Source organism: Gracilinanus agilis, chromosome 2 (genome assembly GCF_016433145.1).
Source record: "Gracilinanus agilis isolate LMUSP501 chromosome 2, AgileGrace, whole genome shotgun sequence".
In the NCBI taxonomy this organism is placed as follows: domain Eukaryota; kingdom Metazoa; phylum Chordata; class Mammalia; order Didelphimorphia; family Didelphidae; genus Gracilinanus; species Gracilinanus agilis.
This window is the reverse complement of record NC_058131.1, coordinates 157,229,392-157,247,493: the sequence shown is the minus strand read 5'-3', so window position 1 is coordinate 157,247,493 and position 18,102 is coordinate 157,229,392. Positions and strand designations below refer to the sequence as shown.

At 38.1% G+C, this 18,102-nt stretch overlaps 1 protein-coding gene across 2 annotated transcripts in view; it reads left to right on the top strand.

Moving 5' to 3' along the window:
- Positions 1–856: 856 nt before the first annotated feature.
- PINX1 (PIN2 (TERF1) interacting telomerase inhibitor 1) overlaps positions 857–18,102 on the top strand; it is an 89,645-nt gene continuing 72,399 nt past the window's right edge. For both annotated transcript variants that reach the window (XM_044660804.1, XR_006505357.1), the window contains exons 1-4: positions 857–1,000; positions 10,916–11,025; positions 11,649–11,741; positions 13,403–13,481. In XM_044660804.1, the coding sequence (XP_044516739.1) occupies positions 982–1,000; positions 10,916–11,025; positions 11,649–11,741; positions 13,403–13,481 (301 nt within the window). In that variant the 5' untranslated portion in view covers positions 857–981. The remainder of the gene's footprint in view (positions 1,001–10,915; positions 11,026–11,648; positions 11,742–13,402; positions 13,482–18,102) is intronic.

Here is an 18,102-nt window from a genome sequence, read left to right as displayed (position 1 = left end):
AAGGTCACTTAAAGGTCTTAAAGGTCTTCTGTAGATAGCCGAACTTCAGCTAGTGTGAAACTTGTGGACTTTATATATAATAGGGTTGTACATAAACTATGAGCCACTTGGGGGCACTGCATTAGAAAACCTTATCTGCTCGTGATCTGTCGTATTTAAGCCTAGAGAAAAGCAATTTAAATATCAGCCCTTGTCCACTAGATGGCTTTCTCTGTATACCTGGTTTTTTTTCATCTCTAAAATGAAGATAATAAAAATAGCACCTACTCTAGGGTTATTGTGAAGTACATTTTAAAATAGGATCTTTAGGTAACATATCTAAAGAACTTTGAAAATCTTAAATAAATAAAAAAGTTATTATTAGCACTACTGACATAGTGGTAGATATATAGTAAGGCACTAGATTTGAAGGTTGGGAGGACTGGGTTCAAACTCGCCTCAGCAGCATGACTGGACAGGTTTAATCGGCCTTGTTTTCCTCATCTGTAAAATGGAAACAATAATAGCATCTCCCTCATTGGGCTTTGTGAACATAAAATAAAATATTTGTAAAGCACTATATAATTATTACATATCATTATTCGTTGTTGCATGACCTTGCGCAAATCTTTTAATCTCAGGTCTCCCATCTGCGAAATAGGTGAGGACGGATTGGACTCGATGATCAATAAAGCCTCTCCCAGCTCTAAGACTTGGTGGTAAAAAGCTTCCTTCTCACCCCACAGCTTTTCTCTCCCTCCTCCTCTCCGGCCCCGCCTCCTCCTTTCCTCTAGCCCCGCCCCATCATTGACGCTAGCGTGAAGTCGTCGCGTGCCTGTGTCGTCATCGGATCGCGCAGCTGCTGCCGGTGTTACCTCGGAGCCCACGTGCAGTGCCGGGTTTTTCGAGCCAGCCTGGCTACGGGGAGCAGAGGTTTTAGCCAGTCTGTCGTAGAACTCGGTGGTCCAGGGCCGGGGCCTGTGGCTTTTGGGCTCCTCCAGAATGGCGATGCTGGCTGAACGTGAGTTCCCTCTGTTTTGGGGGCGCCCCTGGGGCCGAACGGACGCGGGCTCGTGGTCTCACAGAGGTCCTGGTGTCCACTCCTGGGCACCCTTGGAAGGTTCCCTTGTGCAGCTCAGCCCAGGAGTGGCCACGACACTTTCTTGTGCTTAGTGGTGGTCTCTGCCTTCTCTATGGCATCAGGGCCTTTCCGTGCTGCGAGCTTTTTAAGTTTAAAAAAAAAAAAAAGAAAAGAAAGTGTGACATTTGAAGCACCTCGTAGATAGAACGTTGGACCTGGGGTCAGGGTGACCTGTTTTCAATACTGACTCACACTTATCAATCGTGTGAATCTTGGAAAGTCAATTCTCTCATCTGCAAAATGGGAATAATAATAGCACCTCTCAGTGTCATTGTGAAAAAGCAAAGTGTTTTGCAAACCTCTGGAGCACTATATTAATGCCAGCTATAATCGTGACCCTGGTAATCCTGGGAAAGCAGTGGATTTGCAGGCAGAATATCTGGGTTTAAGTCTTAAACCTGGCACACGCCATTTAATAAGTCACTATCATTTCTTTTGCTGCTTTTATGTGCCAGACACTGTGCTAAGTGTTGCGGATACAAAGACAGGCAAAAAACAGTCCCTGCTCCTAAGGACCTCTCAGGCTCAAGGGGGAGACAACATGCAAACAACTATGTTCAGATAGGATAAATTGGAGATAATCAACAGAAGGAATGAACTAGAATTAATGGGAGTCAGAAAGGTTTCCTTTAGGTGAGATTTTAGGTTGTACTTGAAGGAAGCCAGGAGATGGAAATGAGGAGATAAAGCATCCCACACGTGGGGGTTGGCCTGTGGAAACGCTAAAACTAAAAAAAAGTTGGGAGGTAAAAGAGCCAGTGTCACTGAATTGAAGTGTTTGGGGAGTGGTGCTGGGAAAGGTTTTGAACACCAAACAGAGGGTTTTGTATTTAATTATGGAGATAATAAAGAACCATTGATGTTTATGGATTAAGAGAATGAAATAGTTGGACCTGTGTTTTAGGAAGATCACTTTGACAGCTAAGTGGAAATGGACAGGAGTAAGGAGAGATTTGTGCCAAGGAGACCCATCTGTAGATTATAGCAGGGGTTTATGTGTGAGGTGATGGGGGCTTCTACCAATGGTGGCAATGCCAGGAGAGAAGGAGGCATTTATGAGAGATGTCAGGAAGATGAAATCAGCAACGAATTGAGTATAGGATGGAAGGGAGACAGAGAAGATGATGGTGACATCTAGGATGTGAGTCCTAGTGAGCAGGAAGATGGTAGTGACAGAGAAGTTAGAAAGAGGGAAGGAAGGGAAAGAAAATGAGTTTAGTTTTGGAAATGAAATGTTTAAGATCTCGACTGGATATCCAGTTGGAGATGTCTGAAAGGCAGTTGGAAATGCAAAACTTGATAGAAGTCGGCCAAGAAGTTAGGGATGAATAAATAGATTTGAGATTTCATCAGCATAGAGATAATAATTGAATTCTTGGGATCTCTTGAGATCACCAAATGAAATAATATTGAAGGAAAAGAGAAAAAGATTCCTGATAAATGGGAGTGGGATAGGGGCAAGGATGACTCTTATGAAAATCCAGCAAAGGAGACTGATAGGGAGCTGTCAGAAGAACCAGGAGAGGATAGTGCCATGAAAATTTAAGGGAAAGAGTGTCAAGGAGAAGACTGTGTTGATTTACAGTTTTAAGAGCTGCCAAGAGGTCAAGAAAGATAAGGCTATTTGGATTTGACAATCAAGAGATCATGAATAACTTTGGAGAGAGCAATTTTACTTGAATGATGAGGGCAGAAGCCAGACTATAGACAGGAAGAAAGCGAGAGAAAAAGATGTAGAGGCAGTTATTGTAGATGACCTCAAGAAATTTAGCCACAAAAAAGAGAGATGTAAAATGATAACTAGTAGGAATAGATGAACCAAATGAGAGTTTTTTGAGGGTATGTTTATAGGAAAGCCACCAGTAGACAAAAAGAGACTGAAAATAAATGAAAGAGAAGGGATAGAAGAGGGGGACATCACTGGAGAAATGTGATAGAATGGGATCACTTGTAAATGAAGATGCATTACTCCTGGCAAAGAGAAGGGACACCTCTTCATGTGAGACAAGAGTGTTTGGGCATATCCGCTCCTTTACCAAAGGCAAGGCACATATTCTCTGAGCTGGTCTTCCACTTTGTAAAATAAGGTAATGGTATTAATGCTACCTACTTTACATATGGTACTACCCCTTGAGAGAAAAGTTCTTTGTTAACTATAAAGTATAATACAAATGATAATTGATCTGGTTAATAACATTACTGCATATTTCTGTCATATACAATTTATCATTTTTTTCTGGTGCCAACTTCTAATGATTTATGCCTTTTCTAATCTCCCTTCCTAGTTGTCAACACTCTCTCCCCCTTGAAATTACTTGACATTGTTGTGTATATGTGTTGAATCACCTTGTTACATGAAAGCTCCTTTTGGGCAGGATTTGTTGATTTGATGGGGAAGTAACCTAGTATTCCAGATGTAGCCTGACCATAGCAGAACAGAACTGTTAACTCCTATATTCTGAATGCTGCCTCTCCTAGGGCATCATGAGATAGCTCCAAGTTCAATACAAATCAACAATGTGATATGGGAGCCAAAACTCTACTGTTGCCCCCAGTACTTAGCATAACCCCAAGCATTTAATGGGTTTAATTGATTTTTTAAATTGGATCTGTGATTTCATTGGAGTAGGAAAGTCCCAGTGAGAAATTTCCTCTATGAAAAAGGTCAATGTACCTTCTCTGAACCTTTTCTTCTTAAGATAATTGCCTGGGAATAATTAGAGGGTAAATGACTTGCCCGGTGTCAGCTGCCAAGATGTGGTAAAGACAAGGATTGAACCCAAGATTTTCTTAAGGCTTGTTCTGTATTCACTATCCAACACTGCCTCTATGGTGTCAAATAGTGTATAATAAAGTGTCTTAAAACTGAAATTTGAGGAAAAAAAAGTTTTCAACCAGGAAGTATTTATTAAGCACTTTTTATGTGCCAGACACTATCCTAGGGGCTGGAGATACAAATAAAAAAAGAAAAAAAAAGAAAAATAGTCTTTGCCCTCAAGGAGTTCCAATGGGGGAAGATAACCTGTAAAGAAAGCAAAAAAAGTGAGGGAGAAGAGAAGGTGCCCAGGTTTAGGGAAAAAATGGTCAAGGATTGGCAGTTGAGGAAAACTGTCAGCACATGGCAGTGATGCTTTGGTAATGGCAAAGAATATCCTCACAATACCACTTGAAATCAATTAGCAAGCGTTTATTTAAGAACCTACAGTATAGGAGAATATAATGCTGAAATTACCAGTCTGAATTTCTAAAACAGCTGCAAATAGTTTCTAGTTGAATTTCTAATTTTTAATAACTTTGAACTCTTATTTGACTGTTGTCAGTGCATTAGGTACTATAATATATGAGACATGTGCTATTTATCAACCACTATCTTTTTAAAATAATATTTTATTGGTCAAGGGATATGAATAGGCATTTCCCTTTTCAGAGAAAGAAGTCAAAGTTATCAATAATATGAAAAAATGTTTTAAGCCCTCTTGATTAGAGAAATGCAAATCAAAACAATCCTGAGGTACCATCTTACACCTAGCAGATTGGCCAATATGACAGCAAAGGAAAATAATAAATGTTGGGATGTGGCAAAATTGGGACACTAATGCACTGCTGGTGGAGTTGTAAGTTGATCCAACCATTTTGGAAGGTAATTTGGAATTATGCCCAAAGGGCTTTAAAAGAATGAGTGGGGGGCAACTGGATAGATCAGTGGATTGAGAGTCAGGCCTAAGAGAGGGGAGGTCCTAGTTTCAAATCTTGGCCTCAGACACCACCCAGCTGTGTGACCTTGGGCAAGTCACTTGACCCTCATTGCCTACCCTTACCACTCATCTGCCTAGGAGTCAATATACAGAAATTAAGAGTAAAAAAAAAAAAAAGAATGAGTGCCTTTTGATATAGCAATACCATTACTATCCCTGTATCCCAAAGAGATTTTTAAAAATGGGGATGGATCTATTTGTACAAAAATATTTATAGCTGGCTTTTTGTGATGGCAAAAAATAGGAAAATGAGGGGATGTCCCTTGATTTGGGGAATGGCTGAATAAATTGTGGTATATTATGGTGATCGAATACTATTGTGCTATAAGGAATGATGGACAGTATAATTTCAGAAAGAGCTGGAAAGACCTACATGAATTGATGCAGAGTGAAATAAGCAGAACCAGAAGTATATTATGCACAGTAACTGAAACATTGTGGGACAATCAAAGGTTGACTTTGCTACAAGAATGCTATCTATATCTAGAGAAAGAACTGTTGGAGTAGAAATGCAGAAGAAAACATATGATGTATCACTTGTTTATTTGGGTATATGATTTGGGGTTTTGATCTTACAAGATTATTTTCTTACAAAAATGAATAATATGGAAATAGATTTTGAGTGATAATACATGTACAACCCAGGGGAATTGCTTGTCAACTCCGGGAATGGGGAGGGAGACAACATGAGTCATATAACCTTGGAAAACTTTTATGTAAATTTGTTACTATAATAAAATAAATAAAAATAAAATGATATTTTATGTTTTCCTCAATTACATGTAAAACAATTTTTAATCTTTGGATTTTCTTTTAATCAAATTATCCCCCTCCTTGAGATGGTAAGCAATCTGATATAGAGCTTACCATATAGTGAAATATTATGAAACATTCTTCCATATTAGCCATTTTGTGGAAGAGAACTCTAACCAAAAAAATGAAGAAAGAAAGTGAAAGTCTGCATTCAGACTCTTATCAGTTCTTTCTCTGAAAGTCAATGGCATTTTTTATCAGGAGTCCTTGAGAATTGTCTTGGATCACTGGGTTGCTGAGAAGAGCTAAGTCTTTCACAGTTGTTCATCATACAATATTGCTGTTACTGTTTACAGTGTTCTTGGCCTGTTCACTACGTTTTGCATCAGTTCACATAAGTCTTTCCAAATTTTTCTGAAATCATCCTTCTCATCATTTCTTATAACACAATAATATTCCATTATAATCTTTCTCCAATTGATGGACATTTTCTCTGAGTGTTATCTTAAAAAAAACTAAGAGGATGAACAAAGACAAATGGATATTACAAAAGTCTTTTCTTGTTCCATTTGCAGAAAGATACTGGGATGGGTTAGGGGAAGATCTAGAAAACTTAGAAAATAGTTCTAAGTTTTGAATTTAGGAAATAAGGAATGATAGACCAGAGAATGAGGGAGACTATAGGTGTTATTGACATGTGTACAATAAGCTTTTTTTTTTAACCCTTACTTTTAATTTTAGAATTAGTAGTATATCTTGGTTCCAAGTCAGAAGAATGGAAAGGGCAAGGCATTGACTTGCCCAGGGTCACACAAGTATGAAGTGTCTGAGATTTGAATGTAATAGGACCTCCTGTCTCCAGTCCTGGCTCTATCCACTGAGCCATCTTGCTGTGCCTAGAATAAACTTTTAAAGAAAAAGCAGACAACTTAGAACTTGTTTTTTTGTTATTACACCTTAATTTAATAATTTTTCATCATTTCACTTTTTCCTTTTTAAGTCTCCAAAGAGAGGAAACCCTTGGCTTTTTTCTCTCCCATACTTGACTTGTTATGCCTCTGGCTTCTCCCAGCTCTGAAGTTACTGTATCATCCTGTCTCTTCTACCTCAGTGGCATTCAGAAGAAAAGGAAAGAAGAGTTCAAGGTCACTCACCAGTTTGCCTAAGCTTGGTTCCATTTGCCTCTGGTTGTATATAGATAGATAGCTGTGTGTGGAAGTATTTTGTCGTACTTCACTGAATGCTTAGCTATACCATTGGACTTTCTGTCAAATGGCCTGCATTGGAAAGATTTTTTATAATAGTATTTGACATTTATATTGCATAATTATAGTTACTTAAAAAAACAACAACAACAACAACAACAACAACCCCTTACTTTCTCTTGGAATCAATACTGTGTTTTGATTCCAAGGCAGAAAAGTGGTAAGGGGTAGGCCATGGGTGTTAAGTGACTTGCCTGGGTTCAATAAAACTAGGAAGTGGTTGAGACCAAATTTGAACCATGGACCCCACCCCCACCCCCTGTCTCTAGGCCTGGCTCTGGAATCCCTGAACCACTTAGCTGCTCCCAACAGTTACTCTTGATATTTTTATAGTACCTGAAAAAAATTGTTTTTGACTATCACTACAGCATGCTGCATTATGGTTTTATGTTTGAAGGTATTCCTTTAGATTATAGTTATTTTTGTGTTTGAGACATCCTTATGGGCCAGGCAGGGCTGATATTAATATCACTTTATACATGAAAAACTGAAACAACTTCACCTAGCTGCTGTGAAGCTAGAAATAATGGTCAAGTGTTCTGAAACTCTTTCTACCAGACAACCAGGGTCCCCCTTGCACATAACTTTTACTTGATAGTCATTGTTAGAAATGTTTTTTGTTTTTGTCTTTTAAATGGTTCTGGCCTTTGGCATAGTAAAGTTTTGTGCTTTATAATTAGCAAAAATCTGGATTTTTCTAACATTCAATATTTTTTAATACCACTTTTGGTGACCAAATAGTAACCAACCTATCCAGAACAGCCATTTGGCCATCACTCTTAATAAAAAAAGACAGGAAATAGGAAGTATACCAAAAGGTCCTCTGGTCTGTAATTGATGTTGAAAAAGTTCATACACTAAAGCTTAAGTACTTTATCCATAGGGGAATGTCTCAAACCCTTATTTAGAGCCTACTTTTATTTTAAGCCTATATTTAACAAGTTTAGTTATTTGATTTCCAAGCTCACAACAGGTTAGAACAACCAAATTAGAATGGGGAAGGAGACAGACTGACAGCAGCAGGAAATCATATCTGACAGCAAGGAAGGAAGCAAAGAATAAAACAAAGGGAGGAATTCAATAAACACTGCAATTTGGAATAATTTGGTATTGAATCAAAAGTGTCTTTTGAGCACCCCAGTCTTGCAGCTGCATCACTGTAAAATAAATGATGACTTACAGTCTTCAAGAAAAGGTTAAATTGTGTTCAGTATCTCTTGGTAAAGGAGGAAAATATAACATATTAGAAAAAATTTTCTGCTCAAAGCAAAATATGAACAGTTTTGGTGCTCATAAGATGCCTTCAGCAGTCTGGGGAAAACTTGACTCTTCAGAATTACTTATTTCCTAAGAATTCCTAAATAACCATAGTATTATTATACATCTTTTTACTGATGATAGTTCTCAAATAGATTTATTGTATATTGATGATAGTTCTCAAATAGATTTACTGATGATAGTTTTCAAATAGATTTATTGTGTACTACTCTTGGCATTGAATTAACATAATTGGGCTAACTAGCAGTATATACATCAAAACAGGTGATAGATAATTACCCATTAAACTAATTCAGAACCAACTTATGTTGCTTACTTATCTCCTTGATTTTTTTCTGCTATGCTTGCTTGATGGCATATGGATTTTTCTAAAATTTACAGTGGTAAAACTGCTGTCCTAGTTGTGTGATCCTGGGCAGGCCACTTAACCCCTATTGCCTTGCCCTTTCTGTCTTGGAACCCATACATAGTATTTATTCTAAGATAGAAAGTAAGGGTTTTAAAAAACAATGCTGTCCTCACCCATGATCATTTGTGTTATTTAAAATCACTTGGGATACTTGGAACTACATTTCCCGTGATCCCCAATGGGTTTCCTGTTTTGGATTACGTATTCAAGGTGAGGGACTGTTTTAAAATAGGAGGAAGTGACTTTGAACTTCCTTTTTAGCTACCTGAGCGCGCGAAGAGAGGAAGGTAAAATGGCTGAGGTGATGTTGGAATAGGTTTTCTTACAGGCGCGTGGTCAATTTATCTATCAGCATGGCTTTTATTAAAGTACTATTCTCCCTTCTAATCTTGGCCCTCATCATTTTTAATCATAACACATTGTAGGGATATAATAGGGATTATTAATGAGTTGCTAAAGATAACATTATTTGTGCATCTTAGATGAAAAAAGAAATAAATGTCATACAGACCCTGTTAAATTGTAATGCTGTGTGGTTTTTATGTGCCTCTCATCTGAGGAACTTTAAAATGGTCCTGTGTAGAGGGCAGCTGAGTGGCTCAGTGAATTAAGAGCCAGGCCTAGAGTCCTAAGTTCAAATCTGGCTTCAGACACTTCCTACCTGAGCAAGTCACTTAACCCCCATTGCCTCACCTTTACCACTCTTCTACTTTGCAACCAATACACAGTATTGATTCTAAGATGGAAGGTAAGGGTTTTAAAAAAAATTCCTGTGTAATATTTCATTTTTATGTTACTCCTGTTGTATAATTAGAATCTGGTCCCTAGGGCTCTCTTTCCCAGCATTCCACTTTTGTTCTCACATAATGTCCTTATGTTTTGGAGAGAAAGTTTTGTGTAACCCCATCCCACTCTCTTCCCACCCCCTAACCCCCCAAGAATGTGGTCGGGAAAACTTTTCTTTACTTGGATTTTTACTTTTGTTCTTTTTATTTCTTTTAAACCTTTTGTTCTTTTATTTCTTTTAAACCTGAGTAAAGAAAAGTTTTCCCAACTGGGTTCATGAGGGAAAAAAGATAGCAGGGCAGGGTCACACAAAACTTTATCTCTAAAGCGTAAGGACGTTATGTGAGAATGAAAGTGGGATGCTGGGAGAGAGAGTTCTGGGGACCAGATTCTAATTATATAATGTAAGATAACAGCATTAAATTAAGATAGAATCTCTGTCCATCCAGTCCAAGATGGTCTACCATCTCTTCTATCACCTCTCCCCAATAAATAGTCACCCAGCCTATCTTGATGATCTCCAGCTAAAGAAACCCATTGTTTCCAGAGGTTGCCCACTCTACTTTTAGAGATCTCCTTTAAGCCTCAGTCTACTTTTCTGTGACTTTGTTATTCAGAGATCCCAGTTCTGCTCTCTGGGGTCAAAGTATAACAAATCTCATTCTTCTTTATTTTAGCTCTTCAAATATTCAGAGATCATCATGCCCTTTGTAAGCCTTAGTATCTTCAAATAATCCTTGGGTAGAATTTTCCACATTCCTTTCACCATCTCTTAAAAAAATCCTTTTCTGAACATTCTCCAGCTTGTAGAGGCCTTTCCTGCTCAGAATGGAAAGGTGTATTCTGATAGAGCCTCATCAGAGCAGAGCTGTTAGGACCTTCATTCCTCATGCCGCCTTTCCTAGTGCATCCTAGAAATAGCCATTAAGGCTTTGCCTCCTTTGTCATTCTGTTAATTCATATTGAATTTGTAGTTCAAAAAAGAATTTTTTTTAACAAGAATTGTTGTTCAGCCATGGCTGTGTCTCTGAAGTGAATATAAGAAACAAACAAACAAAAAAAATAACAACAATGCAGATCTTAACATTAAAAACTGACTTTTCAAAGGAAGAGGGTTGAACTAGATCATATCTAAGGCCCCTTTTAGTTCTAAGTCTGTGATCTTATAACTTGATCTTTTTCTTTTTAAAGAATTCAGGCTCTGACCTTTATTCACGGAGTGAATTATCTCTTCCTCTCTCCCCGACACCCCAATAGTCTTAGCAGCTGTACCTAACAGTAGCTGGTGAATTATAAGTGCTGAGAGCCAGAATGGTCCACTTCATGTGCCTCATCTTCCCAATTTGTTGGCAGTGTATTTGACTTTGTTTGTCAAACTAGGCCTAAAATCAGTTCTTTTGACAATTCGATAATGTTGACATATCTGTCCTTTGCCAGAAAGATTTGTATAGTTTAAAACTTTATACTGTATGTATTTATGTATCTCATTTGGCATGGCTTTATTTAGAGGTTAAGTTGCTAAAGAGATACTTTTCCATTTTGCTTACAGCTCGGCGGAAGCAGAAGTGGTCTGTGGATCCTAGAAACACTGCATGGAGTAATGATGATTCCAAGTTTGGCCAAAAAATGCTGGAGAAGATGGGATGGTCCAAAGGAAAGGTATTTTAGGGAGGAAAGAGCCTTCAACTATGAAAGTGTGGAGTCAGAGGGATGTGAGTTAAAATTGTGCCCCTTATGTATATTAGTGGTGTGACCATTAGCAGGTCACTTCCCCTCTGAGCATCTGTTTCCTTGTCTGTAGGACCTGCCTCACAGAGGTGGTCTAAAGCATAAATGAGATGCTATACATAAAGTCTTTGCAGACTTTAAAGTGCTGCCTAATCATCATCAGCTGCCATTTATCAGCATTGTTGTTCTTCTCATTATGTAGAGAGGCTGTCATGGATAGAGAGCCAGGTTCAGGCAGGAGGAGTCACACATCCTGCCTTGTGCATGCAGGCTGTGTGACCCTCAGCAAGGCACTTCCCTGTTCAGACCGTCAGTTGCCTAGAGGTTACCAATCCATATTGGTAGAGGGAGTTTTCTTACTAGGAGTTTGCTTTACCAATGAAATCATAGATCTGATTATTTTTTTAAAAGGTATTTATAAGTTTATAAAGGGTATCCTCAGGCTGGACAGTTGTCTTACAAGTGAGTCATCAGTCATTCAGAGCATCTTCAGCTGTGATTATTCATCACTGTATATATACAATATAAATCCTCTTTATTTTCTGTCTTTACAGGGTCTAGGGGCTCAGGAGCAAGGGGCCACAGAGCATATTAAAGTTCAAGTTAAAAACAACCAGCTGGGACTGGGAGCCTCAGCTAGTCATGAGGTGAGCAGTGTTCCTCACATGGTCATTCTAAAGCCTTTCCTTTGATTGCTTAGGCAGTTACTGATGGTCACAGGATTGTCTTCTATTCATTTTGTGTGTTAACTGCAACTCATTTTGAATCCTAGGTTCTTTGTCACCTAAGACGTTCTGCATAGCCTTCCTCTTATTGACCTATAACCCTGTTTGATGCAAAATCAATGGAAACTAATCTTAATAATAAGCTAAATTTAATATTAAATTAAAACAGAACTGTATATTTTTTCTAGAGAAAAAACTCATTTCAAAGCTAGAATTAGTATGATATAGAAGATAGAGTATTGCAGTTATTGATGCAAAGGATAGAGTTACTGGAGTGTTAATCAGGAAGGTCTGGGTTCAGTTGTTATCTATATAAAACTTACTAGCTATATGATCCTGGGCAAGTCATTGACATCTGTGAGCCTCAATTTCTTCATCTGTAAAGCGAGGATGAATAATACTTTTAGTTCCTACTTTACAAGGGTTGTTGGGAATATTGAGATAATGCATGTATACTACTTTGCAAAGCTTAAAGCATTTATATGTAAAAAGTCATCTGTTGTTATTGCTATTACTGGTAAATTATTCTGGTTCTGTTACCCAGGTTTTCACTCTTCAGCCCCGATAATTGAAAATTGGCCTTTTTCATTGTCAAGACACTGAGATCAGTGTGGCTGCCTATCAAGCTTACTTACACTGGTACTGGTCCTGGGTGTGACCACTTGGCCAGTGCATCCCTTCTTTGACTACTTTGGAAATTCAGCTTTTGTGTCTGAGAAAGGAGAAAGTCTTTTGAGGAGAAGATTTTATAGATTTACAAGATAAAAACTGTAAGCTAGTTAATTGCTGGAAAACAGGATGTGACTTTTCCATGCTGTCTTCATTGTCATTGGGGAGGTAGCTGAATATCATAGCTGAATAGCTATAGAGCAGAAAGGGCCCTTGGAGGTCATCTAATTCAACCATTTCATTTTACAGATGAAGAACCTGAGGCTCAGAAAAGTGCTAGGTCGCTTGGGCAAGGGGCTCTTCACCCGGTAGGTAGCAGACGCAGATTTGAGCCCAAGTCTTGTGCCTCCACATTCGTTGCTGTTTTCATTGCTCTCCACCAGTTAGTCTTCCATCTTAAATTTGGCAGTCAGTGACATCTGCTGGGAAGTTTTTATGAACATTTCTGGGGATAGGCTAAATGCCTCACTTTAGTTCCTTATATCAGTTACAACAATATGATTGGACCGGAGCAGAAAAACTGAGACCAGAGTTTACTGTAACTGAAGGCTTCAGTCATCCAGGAACAACTTCCTGTATATAAGAGTAGACACCTTGCTCCTCTCATCCCTCCCCCCAAATTAACGTAAGTTAATGATTTTAGAGCATTTGTGACCATAAGTAAGTTAGTGCCTTTATTTCCTAATAAGCAAAATGTGGATGATTTCTTGCATTACTTTTCTCAAAGGATTCTTACGAGGATCAGATAAGATAGTAGATGTAAATATTTCATATACAGTCAAGCACTGAATGTCAGCTATTGTTATATCATTGTCGTCATCATCATTCATCTTTACCAACTGGCTTTAGAATGATAATATGGTGAGATGTCTATTGAACAGGATCATATCTTACATGTTATGTGATGTTTACAGGATGACTGGCTTGCTCCCCAAGAGGAATTTAATCAGCTTCTTGCTGAATTGAATAGTTGCCATGGACAGGAAGCAAAAGGTATGGAGACTATCTTTATTTATTTATTTGTTTGTTTAAGCCCTTACCTTCCATCTTGGAGTAAATACTGTGTATTGGCTCCAAGGCAGAAGAGTGGTAAGGGTAGGCAATGGGGATCAAGTGACTTGCCCAGGGTCATACAGCCGGGAAGTGTTTGAGGTCCTTTTGAACCTAGAACCTCCTGTCTCTAGGCCTGGCTTTCAATCCACTGTGCTACTCAGCTGCCCTGGAGACTATCTTTAGACACTAAATTTGTCAGAGGAATTCTCTCTTAATTCTATTGGTATTTATAATATTTATATTTGCTGTTATTACAAGTGTTGGTTTTTCTTACAAATATTGTGGTTCCTTGATGAAGTCAGAGTACAGATTGAAGCATACTTTTTAAACATTTATTTTTTTTTGCTTTTGTGTGTGTGTTTTCTTCTGCAGTGTGACTGATCTGGAAATGTTTTAAATGACTTCACATGTATAATTGATATTATATTGTTTACCTTCTTAAAAGGTTGGGGAGAGATGAAAGGTAGAGAATTTAGAACTCAGAATTTTCAAAAATGGATGTTAAATTTTTTATATGGAATTGGGAAATATTTATTGAACTAATTACAAATAATTTTTTTGGCTTCCCCCCCAAAAAAAATTTATTGATTTAGAATATTTTCCCATGTTTACATGATTCACTCCCCTCCTGTAGCCAACAAGCAATTCCACTGGGTTTTACATGTGTCATTGATCAAGACCTGTTCCCCTATTATTAATATTTACAATAGGGTAATCGCTTAGAGTTTACATCCCTGATCATATCCCCATTGACGGATGTGATCAAGCAATTGTTTTTCTTCTGTGTTTCTAGTCCCATCGTTCTTTTTTTTTTTTTATTTTATTTTTTTTAATTTTAAACCCTTAACTTCTGTGTATTGACTTATAGGTGGAAGATTGGCAAGGGTAGGCAATGGGGGTCAAGTGACTTGCCCAGGGTCACACAGCTGGGAAGTGTCTGAGGCCGGATTTGAACCTAGGACCTCCTGTCTCTAGGCCTGGCTCTCAATCCACTGAGCTACCCAGCTGCCCCCAAGTCCCATCGTTCTTTATCTGGATTTGAATAGCATTCTTTCTCATAAGTCCTTCAGAATTGTCTTGAATCATTGCATTGCTGTTAGTAGAGAAGTCCATTACATTCGATTGTGCCAAAAGTGTATCAGTCTCTGTATATAATGTTCTCCTGGTTCTGCTCCTTTCACTCTGCTTCAATTCCTGGAGATCATTCCAGTTCACATGGAATTCATCCAGTTCATTATTCCTTTGAACACAATAGTATTCCATCACCAACACATACCACAATTTGTTCAGCCATTCCCCAATTGAAGGACATTCCCTCATTTTCCAATTTTTTGCCACCACAAAGAGCGCAGCTATAAATATTTTTGTATAAATCTTTTTCCTCATGATCTCTTTGGGGTATAAACCTAGCAGTGGTATGGCTGGATCAAAAGACAGACAGTCTTTTAAAGCTCTTTGGGCATAGTTCCAGACATTCAGAATGGTCGGATCAGTTCACAACACCAACAATGCATTTATGTCCCAATTTTGCCATATCCCCTGCAACATTTATTACTTTCCTTTGCTGTCATTTTACCCAATCTTCTAGGTATGAGTTGGTACCTCAGAGTATTACAAATATTTTTAAAAAGGAAATGAAACATTAAAAAAAAACTGGTAGGGGCAGGGAGAATTATTTTAGTTCTTCCTTACCTGAGAATAAGCTTTTGTTTAAACACAAAGAATTTTCCACACAATAATGCAGGTAAATAAACCTAGATTTTCAAACAGATTTACAAAAAGTAGAATCAGCTTTAGAAGGAAGAAGACCCTGAAATAATAAACTTGTTTTTCTAGTGAAAGCAAAGAGTATGACCAAAAAAATTATACATTAAAAAAACCATATGAACAAAGCAGAAAATAAAAATTGGTGTCATAAGCTTGTAGCTTGTAGCTAGCAAAATTTTTATAGAAAAGTATTTGTGGTAATTAAACATGAGATGGAGAGATAGGGGACTGTGGGTGAAAGATGTTGTATAGACCATCAGTGGACACTGTGGGTTGATTTTGTTTAACAGTTCTTTGTTGTGACAGAGGCTCATCTTGTGGGTGGAATGTGTGGGGCTATCTTATTGAAATGATTGATGTAAAAACAAAATTTAACAGTCTCAACTCAATCCCTGGAGAGTAGGAATTGTTTCATATTCCCAGCACCCAGCACAGTGCCTTGTACATATAAGCATCTGCTTAATAAACACTTGTTAATCCAATGACTTATAAGATGAAAATGAGTTCTTCATTGGGAGTCAAATTGTTATGGATTTATAATAGAATTTCATTGTAGTGACTCCATTGCTAAGACATTATATTTTCTAGCTACAAGAACTATAAAACTTAGAGATGAATGAGAGCTACATGGATTCTCTGCCTCGTTGGTTGGTGAAAAAAATTATTCTGATTCCCAGCAAGAAAAAGCATGTCGTCTAGCACTGTTTTCCACAGAATCTTTATATCATTTGTGTGTTGTTTGGATTTTGATTGGGGTAATTTGGGAATTTAGCTGAGTGCTTCTGGTGGGATTATTTGGAGAGCAAGTGTAACCACAGCTGAAAGGAAATTTCATGGCAAATAATCACAAAGCATTTGGGCCCTCCCTATCAACCTTTTCTTTCCTTCCATTCAGTTATATGACTTTCCTGCAATTGGATAGCCATAAAGTATATCTGAAATTCAGTTTAGCGATCTGAAGAATTCAATTAAGATACTAGCTTTAGGGTCTTCTGACTTGATGAATCAAGTGCCCCATATTTGATTCTGTTGATGCCACTCTGTCACAACATAGGATCTTAGAAATTCAGATCTAGAAAAGCCTACAGTGGTCTTAGTCCAAATGTGTCAGGCATGCTTTTGCAACCCTCCCAAGTGCTGTCAGAACCACATAAAATATAATTGGGAAGTATTTAACTAAATAAAAATATAGTAGAACATAGATAGTATTCATATGTGGTTTTCTAAGTTGATAAGATAAGTTCTAAGTTTTCTAAGTGGCTTGCAGATATCCTCATCTATGGTTTGGGGGTTCCTCCATGCTGTTTGAGTTTCATGACATTGATCTGGTCAACCCTTACACCATTTTGTTTATATTTGTACCTGATTATCTAGGTACTAAGGAAAAAAACCCAATTTTCCAAATCCAAATACTCACACACTGGGCACCTTCTGTAATGTACAGAAATTGGCAACCATTTTCTGTAGGTACAAAAAGCAGTTTGCCACTTTGGAACTCAGAACCTGGCAAAGTAGCCCTGGGCATGTGCCAAGGTGACAATTAAGGACAGGGTATATATTGAAGTCACAAACCCCTCAAAAGGCTCATTTCTTTCCTTGGGTTAGGGAGGCAGGAGGTGACTGTCTGGGCCCCTGGGAGGAGGGAGTTTGTTATAGGCAGGCAAACAGGGTTACCCTTTATTGCTAGTCATTTCAAACACGTTTTATATTGGTACAGCCAATAAGCTTTTATTTCAAAACAAGATCTTTGAACAAATCAACAAGTTTTATAGCAGTATCTGATAACAGGGACTTCATAGCCCTGGGCTCAGCATCTAGCAGTTTCGGAGTCAGAGGGAGACCCCCAAGGTCCTTTTGGACTCTGCACCTGGAATCTTCCTCAATTCAAATATTATTTAAACTTATAATGCTTTTGGCAAGATTATTCAGGGTTACCTTCATTCTCTCTCCTACTCCCATTTTACCTACCCATCAATTTACCTAATAAACCCAGTTTAATCTCCAAGCCTATAGTGATCATTTAAAAGTGAATAACTTGTGAAGACAATATCAGATCTTAGTAATAACTTGGTTAAACATATTCAAATCAAGCTAGTGCTTATAAATATAACCAAAGGTTTCAGGGAACAACATTTACTTCCTGATTACCTTGTTACCAACTGACAGCCAGAAACTGGTTCCTAAGGCTTTGTGGTTAGCTAGAGAATTCTCATCCTTAAAGGAAGTTTAGCCTAGTTGATGTGGGCAACAAATCTTTAGTCCCATATCAAGCTGTACAATTGGGCTTCCCCTGAGTTATCCTAGATACGGCCTTAACTCCCCCACTGGTCATAACACTTCCTCAGATTTGCCTTGGCTCTACTAGTTACAGAACGTTTTTACCAAAATGATCTTGCTTGTTTTTTCATAATCTTGTTAGGAGTAGGGTAGGTGGAAATACTCTGATTTTGTAGATGAGGAAACTGCAGCTCATAGAAAATAAAAGAATTTGTCCAAGTGACAGGACCTGGCCTAGACTCCAGGCTTGCTGGCTCCTAACTAGAGTCCTAGATGTTATATTCCATTATAGGGGTTTGTGTTTTGTTTTTTAAAGTAAAAGGGCTTCATTGGATGGCATCAAAAGTTAGTCTGGGATATGCTTTTAATTATTATTATTATTTTTTTTAACCCTTAACTTCTGTGTATTGGCTCATAGATGGAAGAGTGGCAAGGGTGGGCAATGGGGGTCAAGTGACTTGCCCAGGGTCACACAGCTGGGAAGTGTCTGAGGCCGGATTTGAACCTAGGATCTCCT